The sequence below is a fragment of the Gorilla gorilla genome, chromosome X (genome assembly GCF_029281585.2).
Source record: "Gorilla gorilla gorilla isolate KB3781 chromosome X, NHGRI_mGorGor1-v2.1_pri, whole genome shotgun sequence".
Taxonomy (NCBI): Eukaryota; Metazoa; Chordata; class Mammalia; order Primates; family Hominidae; genus Gorilla; species Gorilla gorilla.
In genome coordinates this window covers 135,556,662-135,575,877 of record NC_073247.2, presented here as the reverse complement: position 1 = coordinate 135,575,877, position 19,216 = coordinate 135,556,662, and the positions used below count along the sequence as shown (strand labels likewise).

The 19,216-nt window shown below is 39.7% G+C and overlaps 1 protein-coding gene across 2 annotated transcripts in view; it reads right to left on the bottom strand.

Moving 5' to 3' along the window:
• Positions 1-1,470: 1,470 nt before the first annotated feature.
• The window catches only part of XIAP (X-linked inhibitor of apoptosis), a 53,833-nt gene continuing 36,087 nt past the window's right edge, over positions 1,471-19,216 (bottom strand). For both annotated transcript variants that reach the window (XM_031006063.2, XM_055376872.2), the window contains 2 exons: positions 14,724-14,924; positions 1,471-8,447 (listed from right to left, as the gene is read on the bottom strand). In XM_031006063.2, the coding sequence (XP_030861923.1) occupies positions 8,254-8,447; positions 14,724-14,924 (395 nt within the window). In that variant the 3' untranslated portion in view covers positions 1,471-8,253. The remainder of the gene's footprint in view (positions 8,448-14,723; positions 14,925-19,216) is intronic.

The following is a 19,216-nucleotide window of genomic DNA, read 5'->3' as shown; positions in this document are numbered from 1 at the left end:
TATAATGAGGTAATTACAGGACAAATGACATTATGTCTAGGATTTACTTTGGAGTATTGGGGTGAGCAAGTGGAAGGAGTGCTAGATGAAACAGGACTGATAAAATGTCAAATTGTTGAGGATAAGTGATGAATATCGTGGAGTCATTATGCTTTCTAATTTTGTATTGTTTAAAATTTTCTGTAATAGAAAGCTTTGAAAATTCACATCTTCAATATTAAAGTTTAGTTGACACGTAAGAAAATATTTGGACTGTGTTTAAGACATGGTTATTAAGGTTTATCTCAGACAACAGTGCAGTGATAACACTGTCAAAGATTAGATAACCAGTCCCTACGTAGACTGGGCCTGAAATACAACTTAATTCAGGAATCTCCATTGTGGGCAGGAACTTCTAAATTTCTTTCTGGCCGGACATGGTGGTTCACGCCTGTAATCCCAGCACTTTGGGAGGCCAAGGCGGGTGGATCATTTGAGGTCAGGAGTTCCAAACCAGCCTGGTCAACATGGTAAAACCCCGTCTCTACTAAAAATACAAAAATTAGGCTGGGCACAGTGGCTCACATCTGTAATCCCAGCACTTTAGGAGGCCGAGGCAGGTGGACCACCTGAGGTTGGGAGTTCAAGACCAGCCTGGTCAACATGGTGATACCCCATCTCTACTAAAAATACAAAAATAGCCGGGCATAGTTGCGTGCACCTGTAATCCCAGCTACTCGGGAGGCTGAAGCAGGAGAATCACTTGAACCCGGGAGGTGGAGGTTGCAGTGAGCTGAGATTGTGCCACTGCACTCCAGCCTGGGCGACAGAGCAAGACTCCGTATCAAAAAGAAAAAAAAAATTACCCGGCATGGTGGTGGGTTCCTGTAATCCCAGCTACTCCAGAGGCTGAGGCAGAATTGCTTGAGCCTGGAGGTGGAGGTTGCAGTGAGCAAAGATCGCGCCGCTGCATTCCAGCCTGCGAGACAGAGTGAGACTCCATCTCAAAAAAAAAAAAAAAAAAAATCTTTTTGCCAAAGGTTCTTTATTCCCTCATTCTTTATCCCACCAGATTGCTCACAGCTTCTGAAACTCACTGGCAGTTGCTTCCACAAACTCACAAATATCCTTCCTTGCTGCCTGCCTCAAAGGGGCAGTGGTTTTTTAGGTTCATTGCTACTTGCCTGTTCAAGTTTTGTTATAGTGAGTATACTATCTCCTGAGACAACCAAGCATATCTTTTTGGAGGGAGTGGTGTTACTATTGTTCATATATATACATTTTAAAAATTGACATTTCATGCACTTATAGAATTCCATACATTAATGTGAAAACTGATGTCTTTTCTTTTAAAACATGGCATGACCTAATGTGTACCTTACGCCTACGTACAATGGCATAAGATATATTTAGGAGGTTACATTGCAGTATTTTTAAGAGGGTGATTTTATTTTTTCTAAGAAAGTGAAACAAATACAAGGTAGTAAGATATAATTTTAAAGAATAGTATTTTATTGAATACGTTTTATTCACAGAAAAATAAGCTTTAATCTACAATGAATGCCAGATTATACAGCAGAAAGCAATTTTCTTAAGTTTTCCACACAGAAAGGTTCTTACTAAGTGAAAAAAACCATAAAATTATATTCACAAATATAGTACTCTGTCTCAAAACATTTCACATGATTATTCACAATACTAATACAATTAGATCAGTCAGTCAGGTTAAAATATAACAGTAATGAAAAAAATGCAAAATCTAACATAAATTACATTAAAACCCTTGTTACATCAAACCAAAACTGCAAATTTCTTACTAAATCCAGAAAAATGGTAACATATATAGTAATTTAAAATATTACATTAATGATACAGAATAAGAAAGTGGTAAACTCCAAAAATCTATAGGCATATCTGCAAACTTCAGATTCAAAGTAGAATCTGACCACCCAAACATTAATGTAGCATTTGTCTAATTTTTTTGTTTTGTTTTTGAGAGGGAGTCTCACTCTATCACCTAGGCTGGAGTGCGGTGGCGCCATCTTGGCTCCCTGCAACCTCCGCCTCCCAGGTTCAAGCAATTCTCCTGCCTCAGTCGCTCTAGTAGCTGGGACTACAGGCATGCGCCACCATGCCCAGCTATTTTTGTATTTTTGTACAGACAGGGTTTCAGCATGTTGGCCAGGCTGGTCTCCAACTCCTGACCTCAGGTGAGCCGCCTGCCTCAGCCTCCGAAACTGCTGGGATTACAGGCGTGAGCCACCGTGCCCGGCGCCATTTGTCTACTTTGAAGATACAATTGTCCCTTGCTATCCCTGGGGTTTTGGTTTCACGACCCCCTAGGACCTGAGGACGCTTAAGTCCCTTAGATAAAATCACACAAGGCCGGGCGCAGTGGTTCACGCCTGTAATCCCAGCACCTTGTGAGGCCAAGGCAGGCAGATCACCTGAGATCAGGAGTTCGAGACCAGCCTGGCCAACACCGCGAAACCAGTCACTACTAAAAAATAGAAAAATTAGCCGGCCGTGGTGGCTCACGCCTGTAATCCCAGCACTTTGGGAGGTGAATCACTTGAGGTCAGAAATTCAAGACTAGCCTGGCCAACATGGTGAAACCCTGTCTCTACTAATACAAAAAAAATTAACTGGGCACCGTGGAGCATGCCTGTAGTCCCAGCTGCTTGCGAGGCAGTTTGCCATGAACCAAGATTGTGCCATTGCACTCCATCCTGGGCAACACAGTGAGACTGTTTAAATTAAAAAAAAAAATAGTATTTGCATATAATGTATGCACATCTTCATCACATACCTTATTTATTCTGAGACAAGGTCTTGCACTGTCACCCAGGCTGGAATGCAGTGCCACGATCATAGCTCAATGCAGCCTCTGCCTCCCAGACTCAAGCGATCCTCCCACCTCAGGCTCCGGAGTAGCCAGGACTACAGGCACACACCACCACGCCCAGCTAATTTTTGTATTTTTTGTAGAGACAGGGTTTTGCCTTTTGTCCAGGCTGGCATCATATACTTTAAATCATGTCCAGATGACTTTAATACCTAATACAATATATTAGGTTGGTTTAAAAATAATTGCATTTTTTTTTTGCATTTTTGCACCGACCTTAATGCTATGTAAATAGTTGTTATACTGTTGCTTAACAACAGTATGACAATTTTGGCTTTTTCCTTGTATTATTTTGTATTTTTTTTTTTTTTATTGTGTGGTCTTTTTTTTTTTTTTTTCCTCAGTGTTTTCAATTCCTCCTTGGTTGAATCCATGGATGCAAAACCCACAGATATGAAGGGCTGGCTATATATGCATTGATGATTGTCCTATTATATTAGTTATAAAGTGTCATTTAATATGTAGTGAAAGTTATGGTACAGTGGAAAGAATAGTTGAAAAAATAAACATTTGGACCTTTCAAGAAAGGTAGCTTGGTGAAGTTTTTCACCTTCGAACTATGTCCCAGTCAGGGCTCTGCTACTAATTAGCTATAATCTTTGCACAAATTACATCACCTTTGAGTCTCAGTTGCCTCACCTGTAAAATGAAAGAACTGGATACTCTCTAAGGTCACTTTCAGCCCTGTCATTCTATAACTCTGTTATGCTGAGGAAGAAATTCACATTGTGTTAACTGTATGAGTCAAACTGAAAATGATTATTAAAGTGGGAAAAAGCCAACTGTTTCTCTTAGAAAGCTCAACTAAATTTGAGAAGAATAATCTTTTCAATTTTTTAAGAAGAATTTAAATATTTTTAAGGGTTTGACCTATTTATTTAGAGATGGGGTCTCACTCTGTCACCCAGACTGGAGTACAGTGGCACAATCATAGCTCACTGCTGCCTCAAACTCATGGACTCAAGTGATCCTCCTGCCTCTGCCTCCAGAGTAGCTGAGACTATGGGCACGTGCCACCACGCCTGGCTAACATTTGTATTGACCTATTTATTTATTGTGATTTATATCTTTTTTTTTTTTTTTTGAGACAGTTTTGCTCTTGTTGCCCAGGCTGGAGTGCAATGGCACGATCTTGGCTCACCACAACCTCCGCCTCCTGGGTTCAAGCGATTCTCCTGCCTCAGCCTCCCGAGTAGCTGGGATTACAGGCATGAGCCACCACGCCCAGCTAATTTTGTATTTTTAGTAGAGACGGGGTTTCTCCATGTTGGTCAGGCTGGTCTCGACCTCCCGACCTCAGGTGATCCGCCCGCCTCGGCCTCCCAAAGTGCTGGGATTACAGGCATGAGCCACCGCGCCCAGCCGATTTATATCTTACCTATGAGAAACACCAAAAACTATGAGTAAGCATCACTGAAAGAGTTATCATGTAAGAATTTTTTCTAAGTTTTAGCCCAAATATCCAGGTCAAGACAAACCCACAGAGAGGTAAAAGGGTGTTAGGATGGGAGTTCATATTTACAGCAGGAACTTTACATACATGGTCTCCTTGAGCTCTTGCAACCTTGTAAGATAAGTATTATTTTCCTTTCACAGATGAATAAACTGCTACCCTTTTTTTAACAAGTAGATTTGACTAAAAAGAACTATGTCAAATATTGCTTCCCATTTTCTTATTTCTCTTTTTTTTTTTTTTTTTTTTTGAGACAGTCTTGCTCTGTTGCCCAGGCTGGAGTGCAGTGGCGCGATCTCGGCTCACTGCAAGCTCTGCCTCCCGGGTTCACACCATTCTCCTGCCTCAGCCTCCCGAGTAGCTGGGACTACAGGCGCCCGCCACCACGCCCGGCTAATTTTCTGTTTTTTAGTAGAGATGGGGTTTCACCGTATTAGCCAGGATGGTCTCAATCTCCTGACCTCGTGATCCACCTGCCTCAGCCTCCCAAAGTGCTGGGATTACAGGCGTGAGCCACTGCGCCCAGCCCCATTTTATTTCATTTCTCTAACGGCAATGATATATATACATCCCATAGTATATCCTACTGATATACTAGCCCCTTTCCCCATTCAACACCTGTGTAATCAGGAAATAAAACAATGATTCGGGTTTAAAGGGTATATCATGTGAAACTAATGCTGGGGCGGTAGTCTCCATTCATAGTTCAAAATACAAATTTTATCCACTAAAATGGAAACACAAAAAACAACTACTGAAATGTAAATAATATAACAACAAAAATAACAAAATGTCATAATACACAGGGCCAAATCACATTATATACACTCACTACACCCACTCTACCCTACCTTAGCCCGTAATCAAAGGGACAGGGGAAAAAACCAAATGTAGCAGGAAAGGCAATATAAAGCCATTAATTAATTAACTGGAATTTAGTTTGTAAATGCTAAAACCAGTTCTCAAAAATTAAGACAATGCTTTTGATCAGCAGACTAAATTATTACAAATAAAGATAAGTACTTATTGCAAAACTACTTGAATCTTTGCATGACTAAAATGTAAAATAAGTGGTGACTTGAAATCCTAGAGTGAACTTTATACAGAAAAGGAATAGTCTACATGTAGACACTGAGAACTCTTGGGAGGGGGAAAAGATTTGGATATGGCTATAGTTTTGACTTTGCAAATGATCAATTTTTGCGGAATTAGATGGAAAAGATCCAGTGCTTTTTATAGTTCAAACACAGACAAATGCTGGTAAGTCTCCAAAAATTTGATTAGAAGTTGGAGTGCTGAGTGATTTTAAGAACCTGAAGCAACAGCATTTCTAAACAATTCTTAAAATAAACTTGTTAGCCACATCAGCGTTGTGCATTAAATTTCACAACTCATGGAGAGGAAGAAAAAAAGTCTTGCTTAACTCTAAACATACAAGTTTTAGAAGAATTTTAATGAAGTGCAGCTCCCAGAACAGGAAAAGCCTTATGTTAAAACAATTCAGTCCTTGAGTCCTTGGCTAACAACTAGATTGAACTACCTACCTGACTTGGAAGTGAAGTGTCCTGGAAAACATATTTTAAAAATTTTAACACTTTTCTCCCCTTGTAGAAAACTTTAAAGTCTAGACTATACAGACCAAATTCAAGTTAATGACTATATAACCAAACTAAGTGGCAGACAGTGCAAAGGTGAAGAATTGAGGATTTACATACTAAAACAGAAACAGGGCAGTCATTATTTAATTTTTAAAACTCTCATTTAAATTTGCAATGTTTTAGCCGGGCGTGGTGGCTCAAGCCTGTAATCCCAGCACTTTGGGAGGGCAAGGCGAGTGGATCTCTTGAGGTCAGGAGTTTGATACCAGCCCGGCCAACATGGTGAAACCCCGTCTCTACTAAAAATAAAAAAAATTAGTCGGGCATGGTGGCACCTGCCTGTAATTCCAGCTACTCAGGAAGTTGAGGCACGAGAATCGCTTGAACCCAGAAGGCGGAGGTTGCAGTGAGCAGAGATCACTCCACTGCACTCCAGCCTGGGTGACAAGCAAGACTCCATCTCAAAAAGAAAATTAAATAAATAAAATAAATTTGCAATGTTTTAAATGAATATCACTTAAAGTAGTAATCAACAGAAGTTAGGAGAACATAACAATACTCTTTCTCTTAGAAAGTACAACAAAAATATAATTTTTTACAGTTTTACTCTCAAACTTTCCTCTGTAGTAACATGCCTTACTCACCTCTACGATAGGTTTGTTGTGAGAATCTTGTAATGTAAACCCTGGACGTTCTATGAAGCATTTTTAAACTTCTAGTTTATATCCTACTGATTCTTATTCAAGTGTTTTTCAAAAAATATTTAAACAACTATTCTTCTTTTCTTGCCAATATTTTTATAATTTCCAAGAGGTTTTAAGGATCTTGAGAGAACATTTATTTCAGAAGTATCTACTACTATTACTAGTCAAGAAAACAAATGTAGGTAGAGGAAAGACTTAACATTTTGTCCTATATACATCTTAATCATCCTAACGGTAAAAACTCACATGAAACTTTAAGATACAAGATGATATGAGAATCTCAACATGGAAAGCTGTCACTATAACTACAAGCAGTGTACAAACATGCTTCTACTTTTACCTACATAAGCTGACAGATGTTTAAAATACTGAGTTAACAAAGATCTTTTAGTAAAGTGACTTAGGCAGGCTTAAACTAGCAAGGATTAAGGATGAATCCTTACTAATTAATTGGAAGATCTGAGACATATTTTATATTTCATTTTACAAAATCAGAAATACTTATTTTGAAACAAGATAAGACATGGTCTACCTGTCAAAAAACTACCACTCAGAAATATTTTTCATCCACAAAGCAGGAAAAACATAAAATCATTTACATTTCACATTGGCACCAAAAAGGTTAACTGCCCTGCCTTCTTGGATTAGAAAAATAAAGCTGAGTGATAAGTAGTTTTGCAGGCGTTTGAACATGCCTAAGCCTTTAAATCAGTAAAATACTTTCTAAAAATTCTGATTACAAAAGTAATACATACTTATAAAAAATTCGAACAGAACAAAATGAAAAAAGTAGAAAGTGAAAAGGCCCCTATAAAACCCCTCTGGGGCCCCTCCCCCAATCCCCCCCTCCCCGAAGAGAAATCACATTTAACAGTTTGGTGTATATCTTTCCAAATCTTTTGTTCTATGCATATTAAAAACATACATACTTTGATTTGGCTCAGACTATACATAGTGTTTTGCCACTTGCATTTTACACTTAACATATCTTTGACATCTTTCCATGTCAGTACATGTTGGCTTGATAGTATTCTATCATTAAATATGCTTTCAGAAATGGCAAATCACTTTAAAAAAATAATTCGCACAAGTACGTGTTTATAACTTTAAAAGAAAATGGACAGAATCCTAAAACACAACAACCAACCTCTAAAAACAATCTCTATCTTTCCACCAGCGTGGAACAATTTATTCCTTTTTCACACAAAACAAATTATGTGATTGGGGAGATTAACTCTAATCTCCACATTTATATACAGAAAGCTCCATTTGTTAAGCCTATCTGAAAAGAATAAAAAATCCAGATGATTAATTCACTTACACTTAGAAATTAAATCAGTATACTATGAATACACATTGTGTTCAGTTATAATATGATGCTTCCTAGTCTATGGTTTCAATTAAATAACAGTAAAAAAAATGGATAATACAGCTAATACCGTGAAAAATCCAGAAATTCAAAGATTATATTGCCAACTAAAACACTGCCATGTACATTTTTTTTCCTACTTGGTAGCAAATGCTAATGGAATTCAATCCTGATTACTTAAAGTCAGTTCACATCACACAATCAGGGTAATAAGAACAACATAACATGCCTACTATAGAGTTAGATTAAGACATAAAAATTTTTTGCTTGAAAGTAATGACTGTGTAGCACATGGGACACTTGTCAACTGCTTCAGCACATTGTTTACAAGTGACCAGATGTCCACAAGGAACAAAAACGATAGCAATATTTCTATCCATACAGATTTTGCAAAGCTTCTCCTCTTGCAGGCGCCTTAGCTGCTCTTCAGTACTAATCTCTGCAAAAAGAGAAAATAATTATGCTAGTTTTAGACTTTCTTAGTTGTTTAAATTCATTGAAAACATTTATTGAGCCCCTACTACGTGCCAAGCACCCAACAAGTGCCGGGAGATATGAGGACGACTCACCCGTGGCATCTGCTCTTAAATAGCTCACACGCTAGTGGGAGAGGATGTAAGATGAGGCTATGGAGGTTAAGCACAAAGTACAAAGTGATAAGTGCTATAATAAAGTTATGTACAAAGTGCTCTGGGACAAGATGAGAAAACAAGTTCTTCTGCTCAGGCTAGTTGGAGAAGGCTTCACAGGTTGGCAGTGGCTGGATCGGGGGAGGAGGGAAGTGGAGGAGTGACATTTAAGCATGGACAGTCATTTGCCAGGCACAAAAACAAGGGTTAGGTAAAAGGAGCAGCATATGGAAAGGTCACGACTAATTCCAGAAATAGAGGGATGGATTTGAGGGACACTTCTGAACTGGGACAAGTAGGATTGGGTGACTGACTGGATATGAGGGCTGAAGAAGAAAGACAGACTAAAGTTGATTACAAGATTGCTAGCTTGGCTGACAAGGATATGGTGATGCCAATAAGAAATATAAAAGGAGGTACAGGTTTGGGATCTTCAGATATTTTTGAGGTGTTTTCAGGACACCCATATAAAAATAACCAGTAGGCAACTGAAGAGTCAAATCTTGAGGTCAGGAGAAGTCAGGGCTAGAGATAGAGATCTGCATGTCATCAGCATATAGGTGGCACTGAAGTACTTGCTTAATTCAGCCTTTCCCAAAATAGTTTTGTGAAATGTGAATAAATATGCCACAAAAAATGTGTTTCATGGTCACATATAACAATAATGACAACAGCAGCAGCAGTTACCAGTAATATTGCATAAATAGTATGTGCTAGGCACTATTCCAAATGCATTACATATTTTAACTATACCTTTGTGATCACAACTATTTATTTATTTTAGCATCTTTATAATCATTATGTACCAGTGGTTTCCAAATATGGCCTCACATGAGAATAACCTGGGGCATTTTTAAACAACGGATTCCTGGGCTCCATTCACAGAATCTAAAATTTCTGGGGTTGGGCACACTGGCGTTTGAGAACCACTGTCATCCAGGACAGGGCAGTACAGTACAATATAGGACAGTATAGTCTATGTTCCCTCTTAGAAATGTACAAGGCATTTCCCTATTTAACTATGGGGTTCCTTTTTCATGGCATCCTTTTAACATCCTGCTGAACACTATTCTGAAAACATGTTTGGAAAACAATAGTTTATTCAAGAAATACTTACTGGACACTTAACTAGGTTCTAGGTACTAGGGATACAATTAACAAATACATAAACCTCAGGCCCCCAATAGTTCATAGACAAGTAAAGAACACAAGCAAACAGGAAAGTATAAATGGTATGATGACAAAGGTAATTACAATGTGTTATGAAGAGCACAGGAAGGGTGTGTGTGCATGTGTGTGCATGCATGCATAAACGAAGGCCTCCTGGAGGAAATTATACCTAAAACTGGGTACAAAAGAATGAATTAGGAGTTTACTAGGAGAGGGAGGCCTTGGGGGATAAGGGCAATGGGAGAAAAGTGTTTTAGGCAAAGGAAACAGCATAAACAAGCTCCAAGGAGAGAGACAGAACGTGGCCTACAAGTGCACAGGCAAAGCTTGGGCACAGAATTTGAGAAAATAGCATGAGATGAGGCTACAAAAGGGTGCCTGATCATGAAAGATTAGGTGAGCCACGTAAAGGAGTTTGGACTTGATCCCAAGGGCCCTGGGAGCCAGTGAAGGGTTTTAAACTAGAGACAGATATGATCACATCTATGTCTCAGAAAGGTTTCTCTGGCTAGGGGGTAGAGGAAAGGATTGTTTAATCTCTTTCTTCTTAAAAAGTACCCTCTTGGGCATAATAAAAACTATAGGCTCAAACATGGAATGCATCAGAGATAAGAAGATAAAGCACTTACCCTTAAGAAGCTTGGTCTAATGGGCAAGGCAGAAATCAGTTCCAAAATAGTGTAAAAAGCAAAATGCTCAGCCAGGCATGGTGGCTCACGCCTGTAATCCCAGCACTTTGGGAGGCTGAGGCGGGCAGATCATTTGAGGTCAGGAGTTCAAGACTAGCCTGGCCAACATGGTGAAACCCCATCTCTACTAAAAATACACATACAAAAAATTAGCTGGGTGTGGTGGCACATGCCTGTAATCCCAGCTACTCGGGAGGCTGAGGCAGCAGAATCGCTTGAACCTGAGAGATGGAGGTTGCAGTGAGCTGAGATTGTGTGCCACTGCACTCCAGCCTGGGCGACAGAGCGAGACCCTGTCTCAAGAAAAACAAAACAAAACAAAATAAAACAAAACAAAACTCTACCAGCACCAGGAGTAGATAAGAAGGAGCTCCTAACTCTGCTGTGGGTGCGGGAGAAAACTTGAAAGAAGTGACTTCTGAGCTGAACCTTGAAACATGAGTTCACAAAGTAGATTCAGGGAGTTGGGGGTAGAGTGGGGAATGGGACTAGGTATACAGATAGAGAAAAGGTACTCAAGGCAGAGGAAAAAATACAAGAAACGGCACTATAAGCTGATTTATATTATAAGAAAGCATCAACACCAAAAAAAGTCAGAATGAAGTGTGTATTTCATGCCAAAAAAATCAAAAGGAGAACAAGTAATTTCCACATTACTTTTAGATGCAATGCTACAACGAGTTAAAAACAAACAAACAGGCTGGGCGCGGTGGCTCACGCCTGTAATCCCAGCTCTCAGGGAGGCAGAGGCGGGAGGATAGCTTGAGCCCAGAAGTTCGAGACCTGCCTGAGCAATATAGTGAGACCCCGTTCTCCACAAAAAGGAAGAAAAAAACAAACAAACAAACAAAGCAACAACAATACTGACACCTAGAGTAGTCAAATTTATAGAGACAAAAAGTAAAATGGTAGTTGCCGGGGTTGGGAAGAGAGGGAATGGGGAGTTGTTTAATGAACATGTTTTTATTATTATTATTATTTTTTAAAGATGGGGTCTTGCTCTGTATCCCAGGCTGGAGAGCAGTGGTGCAATCACAGCTCATTGCAGCCTTGAGCTCCTGGTCTCAAGCAATCCTCCTACCTCAGCCTCCCAAGCAGCTGGAACTACAGGCGTGTGCCACCACGCCTGGCTGTTTAATGGATGTAGAGTTTCGGTTTTGCAAGATGAAGAGTTCTGGAGGTTGACTGTGCAACAATGTAAATGTACTTAACACTACAGAACCATACACTAAAAATGGTTAAGATGGTAAACTGTATGTGTATTTTATCACAATTTTTAAAAATCTAAAAAAAAAAACAAAAAAAAAAACTGAAACAAACCCCAAAACACTGGACCAGAAGTCAGGAAATGTGAATTCTATTCCCAACTATCGGCATGATCCTAGGCAACAGCCCATCTGTACTTCAGGTTCCCGATTAAGGTCATAAAAGTTATAAAATGGGCTGGGTGCAGTGGTTCATGCCTGTAATCCCAGCACTTTATGAGGCCGAGGCGGGCAGATCACCTGAGGTTGGAAGTTGGAGACCGGCCTGACCAACATGGAGAAACCCCGTCTCTACTAAAAATACAAAATTAACAGGGCGTGGTGGCACATGCCTATAATCCCAGCTACTCAGGAGGCTGAGGCAGGAGAATTGCTTGAACCCGGGAGGTGGAGGTTGCAGTGAGCCAAGATTGCACCACTGCATTCCAGCCTGGGCAACAAAAGTGAAACTCCGTCTCCAAAAAAAAAAAAAAAAAAAAATATAAAATAATCTTTTAAGGTTCCTTTGGTTCTGATTGTTTGTGATACCATATCATCTCATTTTTTTCTATATTATTTCATCTTTGTATAAAGCCACTAACTTGAGATGGTGATATTCTGGGCATAGATCTTTTCCCCTCAGACCAGTAGTTTACCACTGGCAATTACTTCCCTCTTGGCTTAAAGGTAACTACTGGATTCTACATACTTCTCTACAGCGCCTTTCCCCTTCTCCCCACAAAGCCCTCTTCTAGGTCAGAAGGTTACTGGCACATGAGCAATAAAGGCTAGATAACTTTTGATGTTATTTGCTAATATTTGTAATTATTTAAAACCTCTTCTAGAATAAACTGATGTTATTCATTTTACTATTAGAGCAGATTCATGTGGAAAGACAGATAAGAAATGAATACGGGTTATTTGATTTTTATATTATATACAGTAATATATACACATAAAGATTAAAATAAGTACTTTAGTACGTATACTAAATAAAGGGCTTTATCTTACACTACATAATTTTTTCAAAGAAAGAAAAAAAGATACTGATTTGGTACTATTTTTACAAGACCTTTTACTAGGGCATTCTCTGTTACACAGCCATTGGCAAAAAAGTTTAGCACTAAATCTAGGATTTCTCAGTAAGTGACAATGTTATATTTTCTCTAATAACCTTCACCTGCTTCACTTCAGTTAGCCCCATCCTTATTTTATATAAAATTAAAAGATTCTTAGTGCCAGTCTTTCCTCATCAGCTTTTGGGAAGACAAATAGGCAGCAGTCCCAGCATGAGTAGAAAGCCTGTATCAATTACCTGCCTCTCAATTTAGCGAGACTGAGGAGAGTTCAAATGAATTCCAACCCTTAGGCTCTCCTTCCCACACCATCCTAGTTTGTAGTCTCAGTGATAATATGAGCGCCCATTGACTCCTGTTACATAGAGAAAAGACACTCTCCCTAATGCACAGTCTCTGGATCTCTTCCTATTACAACCTGCTAAACTCTTCTGCTGCAGATACATTAAGGTTTGAAAACTAACAACTTATGGCCAAACAATTAAGCGCGTGTTTAAGATGCAGGAAAAAAATGACACAATTGCTTGTATTTCTGTTATAGTAGAAAAATTCCAGCCCGGCCAACTTGGCAAAACCCTGTCTCTACTATAAATACAAAAAATTAGCCGGGCGTGGTGGCACATGCCTGTAATTCCAGCTACTCGGGAGGGTGAGGCAGGAGAATTGCTTGAGCTGGGAAGGCGGAGGTTGCAGTGAGCCAAGATCGTGCCATTGCACTCCAGCCTGGGCGACACAGTGAGACTTCGTCTTAGAACAAATAAAAAATTAAAAAAAGAAAGAAAGATGACAATTAAAGGGTTTATTTTACCACCACCAAGATAAGTGGAGCTTGTGTAAGTTTTAAATAAATGCATCTATAAGGAAAAAATTGGAAGCTTTCCATTGATTCTTACATCAATGAATATCATTTTAAATATCATTAATGTTCATACTGTTTCATAACTTATACAATTATCTGAATAATGTTTCAAAGGCACTTGAAATATCTTAAAGATCAAAAGGATCTTAAATGCGTCAAAAATAAGTAAACGTTTAAGTTTTTTTAGCAGTAGGAGAATTCTCATCTTTTTGGAGGGAGGATGGTCAAAAGCTTAAAGAACTATTACAGGTAAAGTACCCAAAAGTGTACTCAGTTTGAAACTTCTTCTTTAACCTTCGATGTTGTTGGCAAGCACTATAGTGTCCATCATCCTTAAAGGAGAGACACATATATTTTGAGACAAGATCTCGCTCAGTTGCCCAGGCTGAAGTGTAGTGGCATGATCATGGCTCACTGCAGCCTTGACCTCCCTGGCTCAGGTGATCTTCCCCGCTCAGCCTCCCAGGGAGCTGGGACTACAGGCACACACCACCATGCCCGGCTAATTTTTGTATTTTTTGTAGAGACAGTTTCATTATGTTGTCCAGGCTGGTAGAACTCATATTTTTAATCTTTTTTCCATGATTAATGTAATGATATTTGGAAATGAGGCCTTTGGGAAGTAATTAGGTTTAGATGAGGTCATGAAGATGAGACCCCCCCATGATGGGATTAGTGTCCCTAAAAGTAGAGGAAAAGAGACCAGAGTACTTGCTCCATCTTGTCCCATCCAATCCCAACCCATGCCATGTGAGGACACAGTGAGAAGGCAGCCATCTGCAAGGCAGGAAGAGGGCCCTCACCAATAACCAAATCAGCCAGCACCTTGATTTTGGAGCCTCCAAAACTGTCAGAAATAAGTCTGTTGTTTAAGACACCTAGTCTATGGAATTTTATTATAGCAGCTTGAGCAGACTAACACACAGCATTAAGGTTACGTTTAAAAAATGTCCATATCCACCTGTCCCAGCCTCCCAAAGTGCTGGGATTACAGGTGTGAGCCACCACATCCGGCCCTTTCTTGCTTTTTAAAAACAGCAATGCATACCTTTCTGTAATGAAGTCTGACTTGACTCATCTTGCATACTGTCTTTCTGAGCATTCACTAGATCTGCAACCAGAACCTCAAGTGATTTATAGTTGCTCCCAGATATCTGAATTTTTTCCTCCATTATTTTCTTAATGTCCTTGAAACTGAACCCCATTCGTATAGCTTCTTGTACCATAGGATTTTGGAAGATGGTATCATCTGAAATAAAAATTGGTGAGGAAAAAGAACATAGAATTTAAACAATTATTTTCATTATCACAACTCAATAGCAAAATATAGTTAAAATGAAAAAATTAAGGAGCAAGCGAAAGAACAAAAACAAACCAGCAAAGCAAAGCTGCTTTGGGAAGATTTTTTTAAGTATTCAGGCACTGAAAAATCACTTTCAGAATCTTACAATTAATTGTAAATGCAATGAGTATGTATTTTGTAGTGTTTGAAACGATGCAAGGTAAAATAGGCAAGAAAAAGGTTAAGTGCTTCAAAAATCTGAACTGTTTTGAATCTAGCTGTACTCATTAACAATTAACCTAAGTTACTTAAAGAGTGGATGTTGTTACTGAGTCACTAGCAATTATTTGGGGAAAATGATGGGAAATCAGGGAAGTCCCAGTCTATAACCTTGAATGTGTCAATTTCCTAGCTCTCAAACTTCGTTTCTGTAGCAGAGTGGGTAGGACTGAATAAAGCAAGAAAGTCAATGGAAACTTGTTTTTATGATACTTAAAGTAGGAACACAGCATGTGTAGGGAAGTGCTAGGAGAGGACACTTATACCCTCTGACTCATCAATTCCACTCTTGGGTATTAAAAATGAGTGTATATCTCTGCCAAAGATATGCACAAGAGTATTCATAGCAGTGTTATTTATAATAGCCCCAAACTGGAAACAACTCAAATGTCCATCATCAGGTGAACAGATACATAAATTGTGGTATATTCATACGCTACACAGCAAGAAAAAATAAAAAAAACTATTGCCACAGACAATATGGATGGATCTCATAGATATAACGAGCAAAACATAATCATAATTCATCATTATGACACAAAAGAGTACCTACTGCATGAGTCCATTTATAAGAACTTCAAAACTAATCTATGGTAATAAACAAAATTAATCTATGGTAATAGAAGCCAGAATATAACTTGGGGGTGGGTACTGATGGGGAAGGAGCATGAAAGAACTTTCTAGGGTTGTGGGAATGTTCTATATCTTAATCTGGGGGATAGTTACACAGATAAATATATATATTTTAACATATACATTTTAATATATATTTAACACATATTTAATATATATTTTAACATATATATGTTAAAATTCATCAAGTAGAAAACTTACGATTAGGGTACTTTAAGCATTTTATGTGTGTGTGTGTGTGTATATATATACACAAAATCATACATATACACAAAATCATATATATATAGAAAATCATATATATATACACAAAATCATATATATGTATATATATACAAAATCATATATATATGTATATATATACAAAATCATATATATATATGTATATATATATATATATATATTTTTTTTTTTTTTTTTGAGACGTAGTCTTGCTCTGTCACCCAGGCCGGAGTGTAATGGCGGGTCTCGGCTCACTGCAACCTCCACCTCCCAGGTTCAAGCAATTCTCTTGCCTCAGCCTCTCGAGTAGCTGGGATTACAGGCGTGTGCCACCATGCCCGGCTAATTTTTTTGTATATTTAGTAGAGATGGGGTTTCACTATATTGGCCAGGCTGCTCTCGAACTCCTGACCTCGTGATCCACCTGCCTCAACTTCCCAAAGTGCTGGGATTACAGGCGTGAGCCACTGCGCCCGGCTACTGTATGTATATTATAGCTCAATAAATGTTTTTTGAAAGAGAGGAGGCCGGGTGCAGTGGCTCACACCTGTAATCCCAGCACTTTGGGGAGGCCAAGGGGGATTCCTTGAGGCCTGGAGTTTGAAACCACCCTGGTCAACAAAGTGTGACCCTATCTCTATTAAAAAATAAAAATAAAAGATAAGGCTGGGCATGGTGGCCCACGTCTGTAGTCCCAGCATTTCAGGAGGCTAAGACGGGCAGATCGCTTGAGCCTAGGAGTTCAAAACCCCGTCTCTGCAAAAAATACCAAAAAATAAAAAAAAAATTACCCGGGCATAGTGGTGGACGCCTGTAGTCCCAGCTACTCAGGAGGCTGAGGCAGGAGAATGGCGTGAACCCTGGAGGCGGAGGTTGCGGTGAGCCGAGATCGCGCCACTGCACTCCAGCCTGGGCGACAGAGCAAGACTCCGTCTCAGAAAAACAAAAAAACAAAACAAACAAAAACAAACAGACAAAAAGAAAAACTCTGTTGGCAGGTTATAATACAGACAAAAGACCAGTTAGGAGACTACTACAATTGTCCAGTTGAAAAACAAGGAAGGGCCTGAACTAGAGCAGAATAAGTGGGAAAGTCTGAAGCAACATTAAAAAGGTGGAATCCATCAAATTTGATGATTAATTAAATGTAAAAGGATTACAGAGAGCAAAGAGCTTAGGAACAACATAAATTACTGGGCAACCTTGTGAACTGTGGTACTATTAACCAATACAGGAGAAAAAAGTGCAGGATTAGATTCAGTCTGAGTGGTTTTTAGAGATGCATTCTAGGTGGAAATGTCCAGAGGGCAACTAGACATTGCTCTTTCCTGCTTCTCCTATCTTTGACTTGTTTTTATTTTCAGTTTGTTTTGTTGCTCCATTACTTGTGCCCACCTAATTAGATGTTGGTGGCTCCCTTCCATTCCCTCATCGACCCTTCTGAAAAATGGTCTTTCCAGCCGGGCGCAGTGGCTCACGCCTGTAATCCCACCACTTTGGGAGGCTGAGGTGGATCACCTGGGGTCAGGAGTTCAAGACCAGCCTGGCCAACATGGCGAAACCCTGTCTCTACTAAAAATACAAAAATTAGCCGGGCGCAGTGGCATGTGCCTGTAGTCCCAGCTACTGGGGAGGCTGATGCAGGAGAATCGCTTGAACCCGGGAGACGGTGGTTGCAGTGAGCCAAGATCGCACTACTGCACTCCAGCCTGGGTGACAGAGCGAGGCTCTGTCTCCGGAAAAAAAAAAAAGGTCTTTCCAGACACTTTCCCTACCAGCAACATCTTACTCTCATTTATACAGGTTTTATTATCCTCCTACTTCAATGTCCTGCAGGTATCTCAAACTCAACTTGCTAAAAACAAAAAGGAAGGACGTGGACCCCTACCTGATACCATATACAAAAATTAACTCAAAACGGATCAAAGACCAGAATGTAAGATATAACACCATAAAACTCTTGGAAGAAAACATAGGTATAAACCTTGGTGGCCCTGGATTAGGCAATGGTTTCTTAAATATGACATTAAAAGCATGAGCAACACACACAGAAAAATAGATAAATTGGATGTCATAAAAATTAAAGATGTTTCGCTGGGCACGGTGGCTCACGCCTGTAATCCCAGCACTTTGGGAGTCCGAGGCAGGCGGATCACCTGAGGTCAGGAGTTCGAGACGAGCCTCAACATGGAGAAACCCCGTCTCTACTAAAAATACAAAATTAGCCAGGCGTGGTGGTGCACGCCTGTAATCCCAGCTACTGGGGAGGCTGAGGCAGGAGAATTGCTTGAACCTGGGAGGCGGAGGTTGTGGTGAGCTGAGATGGCACCATTGCACTCCAGCCTGGGCAACAAGAGCAAAACTCCGTCTCAAAAAAAAAAAAAAAAAAAAATTAAAGACGTTTATGCTTCGAAGAACACCAAGAAAGTGAAAAAGGTGGCCGGGTGCAGTGGCTCACGCCTGTAATTCCAGCACTTTGGGAGGCTGAGGTGGGCAGATCACGAGGTCAGGAGTTTGAGGCCAGCCTGGCCAACATGGTGAAACTCCATCTCCACTAAAAATACAAAAAAAAATTAGCCAGCCGTGGTGGTGCACACCTGTAATCCCAGCTACTTGGGAGGCTAAGGAAGGAGAATTGCTTGAGCCCGGGAGGCAGAGGTTGCAGTGAGCAGAGATCACGCCTCTGTACTCCAGACTGGGCAACAGAGCAAGACTCCGTCTTGGGGAAAAAAAAAAAAAAGGAAACCCACAGAATGGGAGAAAATACTTGCAAATCATAAATCTGACAGGGACTTTTATATATAAATAACTATCATCTTCATTTAGAAAGTAAAAGAAGCCAAAAAAAAGAACTGTAATATATAAAGATCTCTTTTAACTCAATAACAAAAATATAACCCATCTCCCTAGACTGTTCAGTAGAAAAAGGACAACCCAAATAAAAAATGGTCAAGGCTGGGCACAGTGGATCACACCTGTAATCCCAGCACTTTGGGAGGCCAAGGGAGGCAGATTGTTTGAGCCCAGGAGTTCGAGACCACCAGGGCAACAATGGCGAAACCTTCTCGCTATAAAAAATACAAAAATTAACTGTGTGGTGGCGCACACCCGTAGTCCCAGCTACC